Here is a 13,074-nt window from a genome sequence, read left to right as displayed (position 1 = left end):
TGCATGCATCACTAGTTGTCAATAAAAGCAATTGTTGAGAAGTGTACCACGATAGGGGGAGTGTCCCTATTGTGGTTGAGTCCATTATGGTTTTCCTTTATTGTTTTATGTCTTTAATTGTTAGGAGTTAGGAGTCAGTTTCCTAATCTAAGTTAGTTACTTATTTTAGATTAGATTTAGTTTCCTTTTCTTTTTATGATTGTAATGGTTTTATCATAAATAAGATACTTGAGAGAGGAAGCAAACTAACAAACACGGCTCCTCCCCTTGCAGCTACTCTTCTCCTCTTCTTTCTTCTCTCTTTTCTCCTCTCTAAGGTTACTGGTTACAGGTCCTAGGTTTTCTACATGGTATCAGAGCCAAATCTGATCTAGGTTAGAAAGAAAGAAAAAACCCTTCTTCTCGTCAATCGACTTCTCCCTCCTTTCTCTCTTTCTCGGTTTCACCTTCTACTGGTTTTTCTTCTTCTCATCCATGTAAGGGGGCAGCACTAATGAGGTAAAAACCTAAACCAATGATTTAGTTGCTGCCCTCCTCCATCCTATCTATTTTTTTCCATTGAAATTCTGCTGGAAGCATACCTGCGATTTGGAGTTTTTTCCAGAATTCCTTGAAGATCAGCTTCCTATCACTATTGAAGGCTGATCATCCACCATTGGAGCTCCCTTTGCTTTCTTTTCCAGCACCTATCTACCCTATTCCAGTGTTCTCTTTCCCTTTTTTTTCTTTTTCTCCAGCTTTCATTCACCTTTCCAACCTTAATACCCTAATCGATCTCAACTTTCAAAACCCTGACTCCAATCGATTCTGGGGTTACAGTTCTCTGTTCAAGCTGAACTTTTGTGGGTTGCTTTCCTCCATTACAAGGACCACTTGACCTCATTATTGCACCTTTCCAAGCTTTTTGAAGACCCCTACCCTAATCACTCTCTACTTTTCAGGGTTTTCCAAAACCCTGAAACAAATCCATTTTTGGGAGAGGGATGTTTGCTGCTGCTAAAGTGCTTTGGAGGTGGTTCTAACATTAAAAGTGACATACTCCTTCACCAATTCATGGCTTGAAGAAGTTTTATTTACTGTGATAGCTGCTGCCCTAATTTTCTGCAACTTCTTGGTGTCTCTCCCTCTTGAAGATCAAGTCTCAATCCAACTGGAGATTGCTTGTTCGCATTGCAGGTCCCATTCAAGCAGTACTAATCAGCATCTATTGCAAGTCTACATCAGCAATTACAGCCCCCTTTCCCTATATCGATCTCAATTTCAGGGTTTTCCAAAACCCTGAGTAAAATCGAATTTAGGGTTTGGGCTGTCCTATCAAGCTAATTTTTTGAGGAGAGTCTTATACATATCCAAGGACTATTTAACCCACGTTTCAGCATCATTCATGGAGTTATTTTGAAAAAAAATCAGGTTTCACTCTTATGGCTCGATTTCACCAACTATCAACCTTTTTTTTTTTTTTCTAGTTCCTATGTGGTTGGCTGCATCACTTACTATTGGATCTGCTGAGTTATTATCTTATACTTGCTGGTTCTATTAAGCTTTACTACATACCTTGCTGGTTCTATTAATTGGCTTCTGTAAACATAACTGGTTGACATGTTACTGTTGCCTTTATGAGGACTACTGCTGCCCTGTTCTTGAGACTGAGTATCCCACTATTGAAGATCGAATTTCTTTCATTGTTGAGGACTCGAATCTACTACCTTGGAGATCAGTTTATTTGGGATTACAACAGTGTGTTCCATAGTTATTGATTGCACCTACGAACCTATTCAGTTGTGTGAAGTTTTCCCTACTGATTCAAATCTAGCTTACTTTGAGAGCTTGATCCTAGCATTGTTCACTAATTCAGATCTTCTCCAAGTTTTTTTGAGTTTATTACATCAATTCTGCCCAGATATCTTCGTCAGTTCTATTTAGCATGTGGGAGTTTACAAATTGGAGCTTTGCACACTGGTTCTTCCGTGTTTGAAGATTGATCAAGGCTTGAAGATTGGAATCTTTCCTTACTTCAAATCAGATCTGTTTACTTATCAGATTTGAATATTGGAGTTAGGCGTTTCTCCCCTGCAGGAGTTTCCATCTAAGGAGTTTGTTTGATCGTTTGAAGATGGTTGACAATTCATATGTTGCATTGTTTTTTCTCCATTATTCTTTATCCCACTACTTCTTCCAATACCCATCTCCCATACCATTACCTTTGGCACTTACCAACCACCACCTTGGAAGTTTAAGATTTACTCTACTTTGCCATTTCTACTTTTTCCATTCCCATAGCACCTTTGGAAATTCTAGAAGATTATACTTTTGCACTATCTCTTACATAATCTTTGTTATGTCCAGTCCACGTGTACTACTACACGTGAGGAGGAGATTATGTACAATACACCTGCAGACATTGCAGAAGCAGAACTTATAGGAACACTTGGTGCAAAACATAGAAGATCAGTGTTTCCACCATTGCCATTGGGTATCCTTTGTCATTGGGTTGAATTTGCCATAAGAGGGAGATTGAAGTATTAAAGTATTGAAGATATTTGGTTGTTGCCTACCTATTTGAGGATTTGTTGCCTACCTATATGAGGATTTACAGTTGGGTTGATTATTTCCGCTACCTGATTCAGTTTATTTCGCTGCTTGCTGCCCTAGTTCTACACTACAACATTTTATGTCACTGTGACAATCTAAGATTCATCACTGGACAGCTATTGAAGATTGGTGAAAGTTTGCAGATCAAGTCTGCCCAGGTTTTGGAGATCAATTATTTCAAGTTCTTGAAGGTTTATTTGGGAGCTTCATTCATCTATCAAGCTGGACTCTGCTGCAACTTAGTTTCTTCCCATTTTGTTCAAGTTGGGCATTAGTGCCTTATATGCACCAACTTGAGGGGGAGTGTTAGAATATTGCAGTTTTGAGAGTCGTTTCAAGGTTCTCTAATTTAAGGAGAAACCCTAGTTCATAGAAGAAGAGGAACTTGGGTTTCGTACGGTTTCGATGAAGGTTTAAGTATTTGTACTTACTAGTTATGAAGATTGATGAATCATAACTGAATCGATTCATCTTTTTCATATCTTGACTGTGGTTTATCTACTTCGGCCATGTCTTTAATGCGCCATTGTATTTTCTCCTGCGGACTGCTCTACTTCAATGATTACATTGGGCTCTGACATGTGCTGAAGATTTATTTGACTTGACACAACTGTCTCTTGGGTTTTAAAGATCTGTTCTGTCTACGGTAACTTCTGTTCGATCTGTTTCTGGGTTATAAAACCCTATTCGCTTGTTCTTGGTTCTTCGATTGGACACCTGGTGTCTATTGGAAACCTGATTGCTATCCTGTTGTTATCGGAGGAGATTGGAAGGCCTTCTTTACTGAAGTTCACAGTTACTTGGATCTCTACTGCAAGTTCCGTCAAGCACTCTCCTATCATCTTCTCTCTTGGGTTTTCCGCTGGTTTCGTGAAGGAAGAAAGTTCTTGTAAGGAATTCTACTGGGTGCGTGACTCTCAAGAGGAAGACGGTCACATTTTTCGCCGGTTGCACCTTTTGAGGGATAAAGACGTGTGGGTCTCTCTTAACATTCTGTTTTAATTATTATTATTTTTCTTAACTCTCTATTTTGAATGACATTACTTTCTTCTTTTACATTGGATTCCCATAATGCCCCTCTTTTATCTATTCTTCCTTCATTTCATCTTATTTCCAGATTTACCCTCACTTTCAACCCTTATTTACTTCAACCCTTTTACTAATGTCTATTCCCTGTTTGCCCTTATTACATAATCCTAATTCCTCTCTTGGTCATTTTCTTATTTAACTCCCAAATTGCCCGTTAAAAATTCTGGTTTATTACCAGATTGCCACTCCTCCATTAAATTTGGCCTTGCTTATGCATGTATATGGATTTCACTTAAATTACCACAGTCCTGCCATTACCTCTTGCTATTGCCTATGTATACTTGGACGGGTTCATCCCGAACGAAATTGGGTATTTTGACCCGGGTTCCGCATCAATTGGAGATTGCATGATGTAATTACAGAATTGCCATTGGGTATGCATATGTGCCATATTATTGCTTTGGTGGGCCCCAGATCATATCAATTTGCTTTTTCGCAAATTGTTACTTACATGACATTGAGGTTGGAGTTTGTTTTGAGGGGAGATTGGAAATTATTGAGATCCTGGTCATTTACCAAACTGCCATTGCCCTTTTAATTCCGACATTTATTCAAAATTGTTGAAGTATAGTTGCCCAGGTGGGCCCCGAACACGTGGGATTTGTACTTCTTCGAAGGTTGGGCCTTGCATGGTGGTTGTTGGCTCTAATGAGAGGAGATTAGAAACTGACATTGGAATTCTTTTATCTACGGTTGTTATTTGTAGTTCTCTTGTTTATGGGATTTATTGTGATGCCCGTGCTTTGCGATGATGATTATTGGCCGTTATTTGTTCACGTGTAATGCTATACGTCAGGGGGAGTTGGAATTGGATATTACTATTTGCGTATCTGCTCTGCACAAGTCATCAATTGGAGAGTCTTTCTCAAGAATATTTCGGTGAAGATTTCTCAAGATTTATTTCAGTGAAGATTTTTACTTTTGAAGGGAAACTCCGAAGTTGCTGCCCTCCATCTTTAAGCATGATATGGTGTTTTTTGAAGATCGACAGAAAAATTCCAATTTGTGCGATTGAATTGATTCTTACTTTGAAGATCGAGTTCTTTCCTTATATTGAAGATCGAGTCTTCTCTTATTAGAAATCAAGTTCCGCAATTATTGGAGAACATCTGTCATCGTTACCTATCGGCTGTTTTTGGATTGTAGTTGATGTTATCTATAGTCCAGTGCTTGGACTGATATTTCTACTAGTTTTATGATGGCTGATTGGAGTTTCCTCTGTACTCACTGAAGTCTACAACTACTATTCAAGACTGGTGTTCAGTTTGATTTTCTATTCTTTTTAGTCCAAGTTGGAGCCTTTCTTTTGATATCTGTATACTCCAGCTTGAGGGGGAGTGTTGAGAAGTGTACCACGATAGGGGGAGTGTCCCTATTGTGGTTGAGTCCATTATGGTTTTCCTAGTCTAAGTTAGTTACATATTTTAGATTAGATTTAGTTTCCTTTTCCTTTTATGATTGTAATGGTTTTATTATAAATAAGATACTTGAGGGAGGAAGCAAACTAACAAATACGGCTCTTCCCCTTGCAGCTACTCTTCTCCTCTTCTTTCTCCTCTCTAAGGTTACTGGTTACAGGTCCTAGGTTTTCTACAGCAATATTGCATGCATCACTAATTGTCAATAAAGCAATATTACTAATAACCATAGAGCTCAAAATATTTGGACCAGAATGAACCATTGGCCTGTGAATCATAGGCCAAAACAATTGGGACAATGGCCAAATTCTAAAATTACTGATAGTAACACTAAATAGTAACAAAAGAACAAACAAAAAATTCACATCCCAGAACCAACCCCAGCAAACGAAAGAAAAGCATAAAAGTGAAGAAACAAAAATACCTCCAGAAGCTCAGTACCCCAAGGTGGACTTGTCCGAAGTGTGTGCCTATCATATTCAAGAAAAAAATCTCGAATACGTTCATTAATTGGGTATAAAGCAGAGCATAGCCTTAAACGCAATCCAAAGACAGCTTTTCCATCTTCCAAGTAATCCAGCCTCTCCTATTTAAAAATAAATAAAGAAAAGAAAATAGTGCAAAGCCATGTTAGATATCATCACATCCCAAGTCTGTAAGCCAAAGAGAAATCCCAAATTAATTATACCAGAGACGTTTGCAAGCAAAAGCATGTCATTTTTAAACCATAGGATGACAAAAAAACCAATGCAGGAGCATGAAATCCAACAAAGGCCACAGTTACGTCACAAGTTTAATTATTTTGATGGATTGAAGTACTGTAACAATCAACAAAGGAAAATATTAGAAACATACATAACATTTGAACTGAAAAGTAAACACCAACTCAACAAACCCTAAATCCCAAGAGAGTAGCTCATCTACTCGAAGCATAGTTGTCATGACGCCTCTGCAATCCAAGTTGCTGGGGAGGGCCTACACGCAAGGCAACCCAGGTACCCGCCTAAGCGACCAAGGCTCCTGGACGCCTAAGCGACGCCTTGACAACCATAGCTCGGATTACTGCAGCATAACTATCAAACCTCAAGCTCATAGTTAAGACATGAGGGGCAAAAGATCAACCGCATTTTTTTGCAGCTCTCCCCATGTTCTGGGAAGGGCACATACTACTTTCTAGTGTGAAGAAACCATAAAGCAGTTAAAATTATAACCATTTAAAATTAATAACCAATAGCACCTTTTTTTATTGGGGTGAATAAATATTCATTACAAAATAAGAGAAAATACGAGGAGACCCCCAATAGGGGCGAGAGAAAAGAAACAAAACACAATACAAGGCCACAACCACACCCCTCAAGGGGGGGGATGGGGGGAGAAGCAAGGATGAGGGAAAGTCCCAAGAGACTACAATATGCTTGCTCCTTGGCGAGCTAACACGACGGGAAACCCCATAAAGTTTGCTTTTGACTACAAAGAAGATAAGAGTCCCAAATCTGACGGAAAGATCTACAGTTGGAGGTCCATCTCCTGAGATTGCATTCCATCCATATATGGGAAATGACCGCTCCAAAGCCAAGTTTCCCAACCATATCACAGATAGACTTTCCCGAAAAGGTCATGTCCACCCAAATCCACTCTCTCTAGAAAGGGAGAATTTGTCTCTTTCTAGGTCAACATTTATCCAACATCCCATACAGAATAGAAGAAGAAAAGGGACACGAAAAGAGAAGGTGATCAACACATTCAGTGGCGCTCCAACAAAAGCAGCAAGTAGGGGAGACTGAGATCTGCCGTTAAATGAGAAAGGAGGGAGGCAGTTAGAAAGTGCTCTCCAGGCACAGAAGCCATGATGAGGAATATGACCCTTATTATCTAGCACCAGGGGAGATGGGCCCTTGAGATCCGACGAGGTTCCAAGCCGACTTGGAACTAAAGAGACCCATAGACTAGGGAGCCCATAAAGTAATACCACCCGAACCTGAAAACCTACTAGAGATGGAAGGAAGGATACTCCAAATTTAAGCCAACTGAGGAAAGGGAGGAGGCCCCAACTATCCTGATGGACGATGTCTGCCACGAAGGAGAGCCTGTAAAACCCCACACTGTAAATCACTCTAGAGCCAACTAAAGGAAGGAGGATGCCCAAAGGATGCCAATGTCAAGCCGGAGCCTAGTGGAGGCACCATCCTCAGTCTCAGAGGAAATTAGGCAATAATAGAAACCTTAGAGTATCCACTTACTCAATATTGGTTTAATCATTTACAAGGTGGGCGAGAATGAAAAGGATGTACGCAGACTTACCCCCACTACACGGATAATTATATGCTAAGATTTAGTACATTATGTCATAACATGGTTCTATTATTTTAAGTATAATGTGTGTTACACTACTCGATATATATGTGTAGAATAATATGGTTCTATTATTTTAAGTATAATACTATAATGTGTGTTACACTACTCGATATATATGTGTAGAATAACTTATTTTGGTCAATGGATACAGAACCAACAGATACACTAGCAACTTAGGATTCAAAACCATAAAACCATTTTAGGTGATTTTCTTTCTACTTTTTTCCATAGATTGGGTGGTTTTCTTTTGTTTTTGATCATTTCTAGATGTGCATTTATACTTATATAAACATCACATAAAGTTTCATTGCAAAATTCTAGGGATTTCTCATATTTCTCTTTGTTTGCCAAATTTTAAAATCATTTCAACAGAATTTGGGTCTCTTCAAAAAAACATATTTCGGTTTCAACAGAGTGGGATATGACCTACCCTGTCGAAATTTAGAACCTTGATTAGTAGCCAGGACCCAAGAGTATATATACCAGTAACGTTTTGCAGGGTTAACCCTCTAAGAAATAAACCATACTTGCTAACAGAACAACAGGGTAAAAATATAAACAACTGTCTGCAAAATTACCTTCCCACTATCTTGGAGATAGTGCGGAGCCAGCTCTCTCATAATTGATAGAGAAATTTCAGATTGCAACCTGATGAGCCACAAGGAAATGCATCTTTCAGATACCAATAAAATTATCAAATACTCTGCCAAAAACATATAGCACGAAGAAGTCCATGAAGTGAAGTCAGAAAACTCCCATTTGGTGACTCGAAATAGTAACTTCCCCCAAACCAAATAAATGAATAAGATTATCAAAGAGAAAGCAAAATACTGAACCACATCATACAGTCAAAATGTTTTCCCCAAGATTTTTCAATCAACTTTTTGAGAACAAAAAATGATTTTTGAATTATCTCATCTATGTCCTGCCCATTTGTATAGATTTAAGCGAAGATAAAATTTAATTGGTAAAGTAAAATAAGATAGTAAATGAAACATGTTAGTGGAAATACCCAAAAATGGAATGCAATCAACAGATTTAACATTGAAAATCAATGTCTATGTGTTTGGCTGTGATGCAAATTTTAAGGGCTGAAAATTCTTCATTCTTGTTGGGCAATAGCTTTGCCTACAATGACTTTTCCATTTTCTGCAGAAATACAACTGAAAATTTTCTAACTCCTTTTTCCACTATGTTGTGGCCTTCCACTGCTCCTTACACCACTTTATATCAATTTTAATTACAACTAAACATCCGATACAAAAAAAAAATTTAATTTATTCATTCATTTTTGTTTTTTTTGGATGAATAAAAATTTAATTACGAAGAAAAAAGAAGGAATAGACAAGCCCAAGGGCGAACAAGCCAAAACTAGGGACTAGTTAGGGGCCTTAGGGCGCAAAATAGATGTAGGGAGCCCCCAATAGACAACAATAAGCCTGTTCCTTGCGGAATCCTTCACATCCTTAAGGGGGAGGGATCTAACTTTAGATGAAACATCAAAAAAGATGGCCTTCCAAATGGTGTCGAAAGAGCGGGAGTTGGATGTCCATCTTCTAAGGTTGCGTTCCATCCAAATGTGGTAAATAGTGGCACAAAAAGCAATCTTGCCAACCGAGTCGCAAATCGACTTCCCTCTGAATGTCATGTCGATCCAAATCCATTCTCGGCTGAGAGGAAGAGGAGAGCGCCTACCGGGCCAGCAATGGCGAAGAACACGGGTCCAGATGGAGGAGGCAAAGGGGCAAGTGAAGAATAGGTGATCGACGTCTTCAGCCCCGTTCCAACATAGATAGCAGCTGGAAGGGACCTGAATATGCCAATAAGCAAGGAAGGCTTGTGTGGGAAGGCAGCAAGTAAGGGCGCGCCAAGCGGTGAGGCTATGGCGAAGTATGTGACCACGAAACCAAACAACTCTATGCCAAAGACAAAGGGTCCCTCTATGTCTAACCAAATCCCAAGCGGAGTGAGAGCTGAATCTGCCCGAATGGGAGGGGAGCCACAAGATGGTGTCACCTCTACCTCGATGCCCAGGGGGGATGGGGGGAAGGGAGCTCCAAAGCTCGGCGTGGGGGGGAGGGGAGGGGGGAGGGCACCAAGAGCCACTGAAGATGATGGCAGCAACAGGGGCAAATCTGTCCAAACCAGGGGAGTAGATATCCCGGGGACTCACAATAGAAGAGAGGACACCAGAAGGGTGCCACTTGTCCAGCCAAAGCAAGGTGGCCGATCCATCATCAATCCTGCACGAAATGGCATCCCTGGCTAAGTGCCTCACCTGAAGAATTCTGCGCCAAATCCAGGAGGAGTCAGCTCCTGGACTAACAGACCAAATAGAATCTCTACGAAGGGGCCCTGCATACACCCAAGAAGTCCAGATGGTGGTTCTGTTGGTGAGGATCTTCCAAATTAGCTTGATGGACCCAGCGATGTTGACATCTTTTATTCTCCTTAGCCCGAGGCCCCCTTCAGATTTGGGGACACAGAGAGAAGCCCAGCTCATAGGATGAAGGAATCTAGCAAAGTCCACACCTTTCCAAAGGAAAGCACACATAATAGATTCAGCCGCCTTGATGGTAGCCTTAGGGAGGCCAAAAACAACACTCCAACAAATGTAGCAAGACTGGAGCACCAATATGATGAGCTCGAGGAGACCTGCATAGGATAAGAGCTTGGCTTTCCAAAGCTGCAACCTCTTGCGAAGGAGATCCAGGATGGGGGAGCAATGGTGGGCTGAAAGTCTGGCAGGGATGAGGGGGAGGCCTAGGTAGCGGACTAGGAGGGCACCAATGGTAAAGCCGGTGAGGGAGAAAAGGGAGGCTTTGGTGGAGTCTGAAACTCCGACAAGGAAGATTTGAGACTTTAACAGGTTAATGCGGAGCCCGGAAAGGCCCTGAAAAAGGTGGAGGGAGGACATGATGGACTCAATGGAGGGAGGGTCAGCCTTGGAGAAGATCATGAGATCATCGGCGCAGGCAAGGTGGGTCAGGTTCGTAGGCTTGCATTTAGGGATGGGAGAGATGAGGTGGAGGTCGGTTTTGGACTGGATGCTACGAGAGAGAACCTCATGGGACAGGCAAAAGAGAAAAGGAGAGAGGAGGCAGCCTTGACGGATACCAACAGAGGAAGGGAAAAAACTAGCAGGACTGCCATTCAGGAGAACAGAGAAGCGAGGGGTGGAGATGCAGGAGTAGATCCAGTTGACAAAAATGGGGGGGAAGGACATCTTGAGGAGAACTTGGGAGATGAAATCCCAGCGGATGGAGTCGAAAGCCTTGTGGATGTCTATTTTGAGAAGAGCAGCAGGAGAGTGGGACTTGCGGTCAAAGCCTCGAACAATTTCTTGGCAAAGGATGATATTATCCGAGATACTTCTCCCAGCAATGAAGGTAGATTGGTTGGGGCTAACAAGGGAATCAATGACAAGACTTAGCCGGTTGGCAAGGATTTTAGCAATGAACTTATAAAGAAGATTGCAAAGGGAGATGGGTCTGTAGTCGGACATGCACGAAGCTCCAGAGGACTTGGGGATGAGACAGAGGAAGGTATGGTTGATGTTTTGGATCTGTTGAGGGTTGAAAAAGAAGCTCTTAATGGCATTGATAAGTTCAACACTGATGATGTCCCAGCAAGTGGAGAAATATCCCATACTGAACCCATCAGGGCCTAGAGCTTTGCTAGCCTTGTGGGAGCGAACAACGGAGGTGATTTCAGAGTCAGAGGGGATGGAGTTGAGGGAGCTGAGGAGGTAGGGGGAGGAATTTGTTGATGAAGTCAGCAGGAATGGGGGAATGGGTGGAGGAGGGGGCAAAAGATACCAGTGAAGTAGTTCACGGCTTCAGCTTTGATGGCATCAACAGAGGAGAGGATCGAGCCATCGAAGGAGGTGAGAGAGAGGATAGAGTTGAAGTTGGATCGGGCTTTGAGGGAACGGTGGAAGAAGGCGGTGTTTGAGTCGCCAAGCTCAAGCCATTTGATTCTGGATTTCTGTTGAACAAAGCTTTCATCTTGGGAGAGAGAGGAGGCAAGGTCAGAAGCAGCTAGGGACTCCTCCTCAGCAAGGGAAGCATTGAGGGGGTCAGACTGAAGGCGGAGCTGGATGGAGGAGAGGGTGTCCCGACAAGAGGAGACACGAGAAGAAATGTTGCCAAAAGTAGAGGAGTTCTGGGCTTTGAGGGTCACCTTGAAATTTTTGAGCTTTTTGGAGAAGGCAGGGAGAGGGGAGGAGAAGGAATGGACTAGTATGTTCCAAGCTGCTTGGACAAGAGGAAGAAAGCCAGGGTAGGAGGACGGAGGACCACATGTCAAAGAACTTGAAGGGTCTAGGGCCAAAAGAAAGGAAAGGAAGGACAAAGAGAGATATGGGGGAGTGGTCAGAAAGACCATGAAGGTCAAAGAAGGCATAAGAGGAAGGGAGGGAGTAAAGCCAAGGATCATTAACGAGGACCCTGTCAAGCTAGCAGGCCACTCTGTCGGAGCCAGAGCGCTTGTTGTGCCAAGAGAGATCAGCACCCGACCATCTGAGGTTGTTGAGCCCAGAGTCCTTGAGACAGGAGTTGAAAGCTACAACTGCTTGGTGGTCGATAGGGGAACCACCCAATTTTTCGAGGCTATAGCGGACGACATTGAAGTCACCTCCAATGCCCCAGGGAGAGGAACCAACAGAAGAAGAAATGGACCGGATGTTATCCCAGAGAGGGATCCTATCGGGGTTGCGGTTGAGGGCATAAACCATGGTGAAGAAGAAGAGATGATTGTAGAGATGATCTGAGATGCTGAGATGGAGAAACTGGGAGGAGGAGGAGGAGACCGAGATATGGAATTTGGTGGGATCCCACATAACCCATATTCGGCCACAAGGAGAGTGGTCATAGTTGGAAAGGAAGGACCAAGAGGGGGCGAGAGAGTGAGTAAGAGGGTGGCAGATGATCAAATAATGCCAATGTAATCAGAACACCTCAAAAATGAACTTCTTTGATAAGCAACAGCAACAAAGATTTATTGATCAAATTCAAGTAAGAATAATATATACACCAACCATATTGGGATAGTAACCCCCATCCAAACCATAAACCAGAAAATACGTAACACCTACAACAGATAAGAGGGAACCACCTCGATCAAACTACCACTTACGTAGCCATAACGCCTGCCAAATTATTTGCTGACCACAGTTCCATGGAACATTCACTTAAGAAGCCAAGAAATTTATTTATTTTATAATCTTGGCACTTTCACAACCCATCTTCCAGGGATGATACCCAAGCAATAACAGTCACTGAATAGCTCTCCACCAAGAGATTAATAAGCCCTCATTGATAGCAATCTCCCATCCCAAAGCCTTGCATTTCCAGGGGCTATGCAGCTTCAAGATGTCCTCTCCCTCTCTATATCTATCTATCTATTCCGGTTTGATTTCTTTCTATGTCTTCTGTTTGTTTATCATTCAATATCTGATATATCTTCCTTCCCTCTATTCTCTTTCATTCATTCTATTAGTGCATGTCTCCGTTATGCAACTAAGGATAGTAAAAGCCCATTAGAGAGTTAATCAATCTCCCTCATGTTAAACCTTTATCTCCAAATTTGGGGAATTGGTACTTGCCTTAAGGCCGATTCA

General features: G+C 41.8%; 1 protein-coding gene across 1 annotated transcript in view; it reads right to left on the bottom strand.

Moving 5' to 3' along the window:
- The window catches only part of LOC122644266 (guanine nucleotide exchange factor SPIKE 1), a 164,774-nt gene that overhangs the window by 95,535 nt on the left and 56,165 nt on the right, over positions 1-13,074 (bottom strand). The window contains exons 14-15 of the mRNA XM_043837907.1: positions 8,033-8,102; positions 5,524-5,685 (exon numbers count right to left, since the gene is read on the bottom strand). Of these exons, the coding sequence (XP_043693842.1) occupies positions 5,524-5,685; positions 8,033-8,102 (232 nt within the window). The remainder of the gene's footprint in view (positions 1-5,523; positions 5,686-8,032; positions 8,103-13,074) is intronic.

This window comes from Telopea speciosissima, chromosome 10 (assembly GCF_018873765.1).
Source record: "Telopea speciosissima isolate NSW1024214 ecotype Mountain lineage chromosome 10, Tspe_v1, whole genome shotgun sequence".
Taxonomy (NCBI): domain Eukaryota; kingdom Viridiplantae; phylum Streptophyta; class Magnoliopsida; order Proteales; family Proteaceae; genus Telopea; species Telopea speciosissima.
Note: the sequence above shows the minus strand (reverse complement) of the source record. Positions and strands in the feature narration are given on the sequence as shown.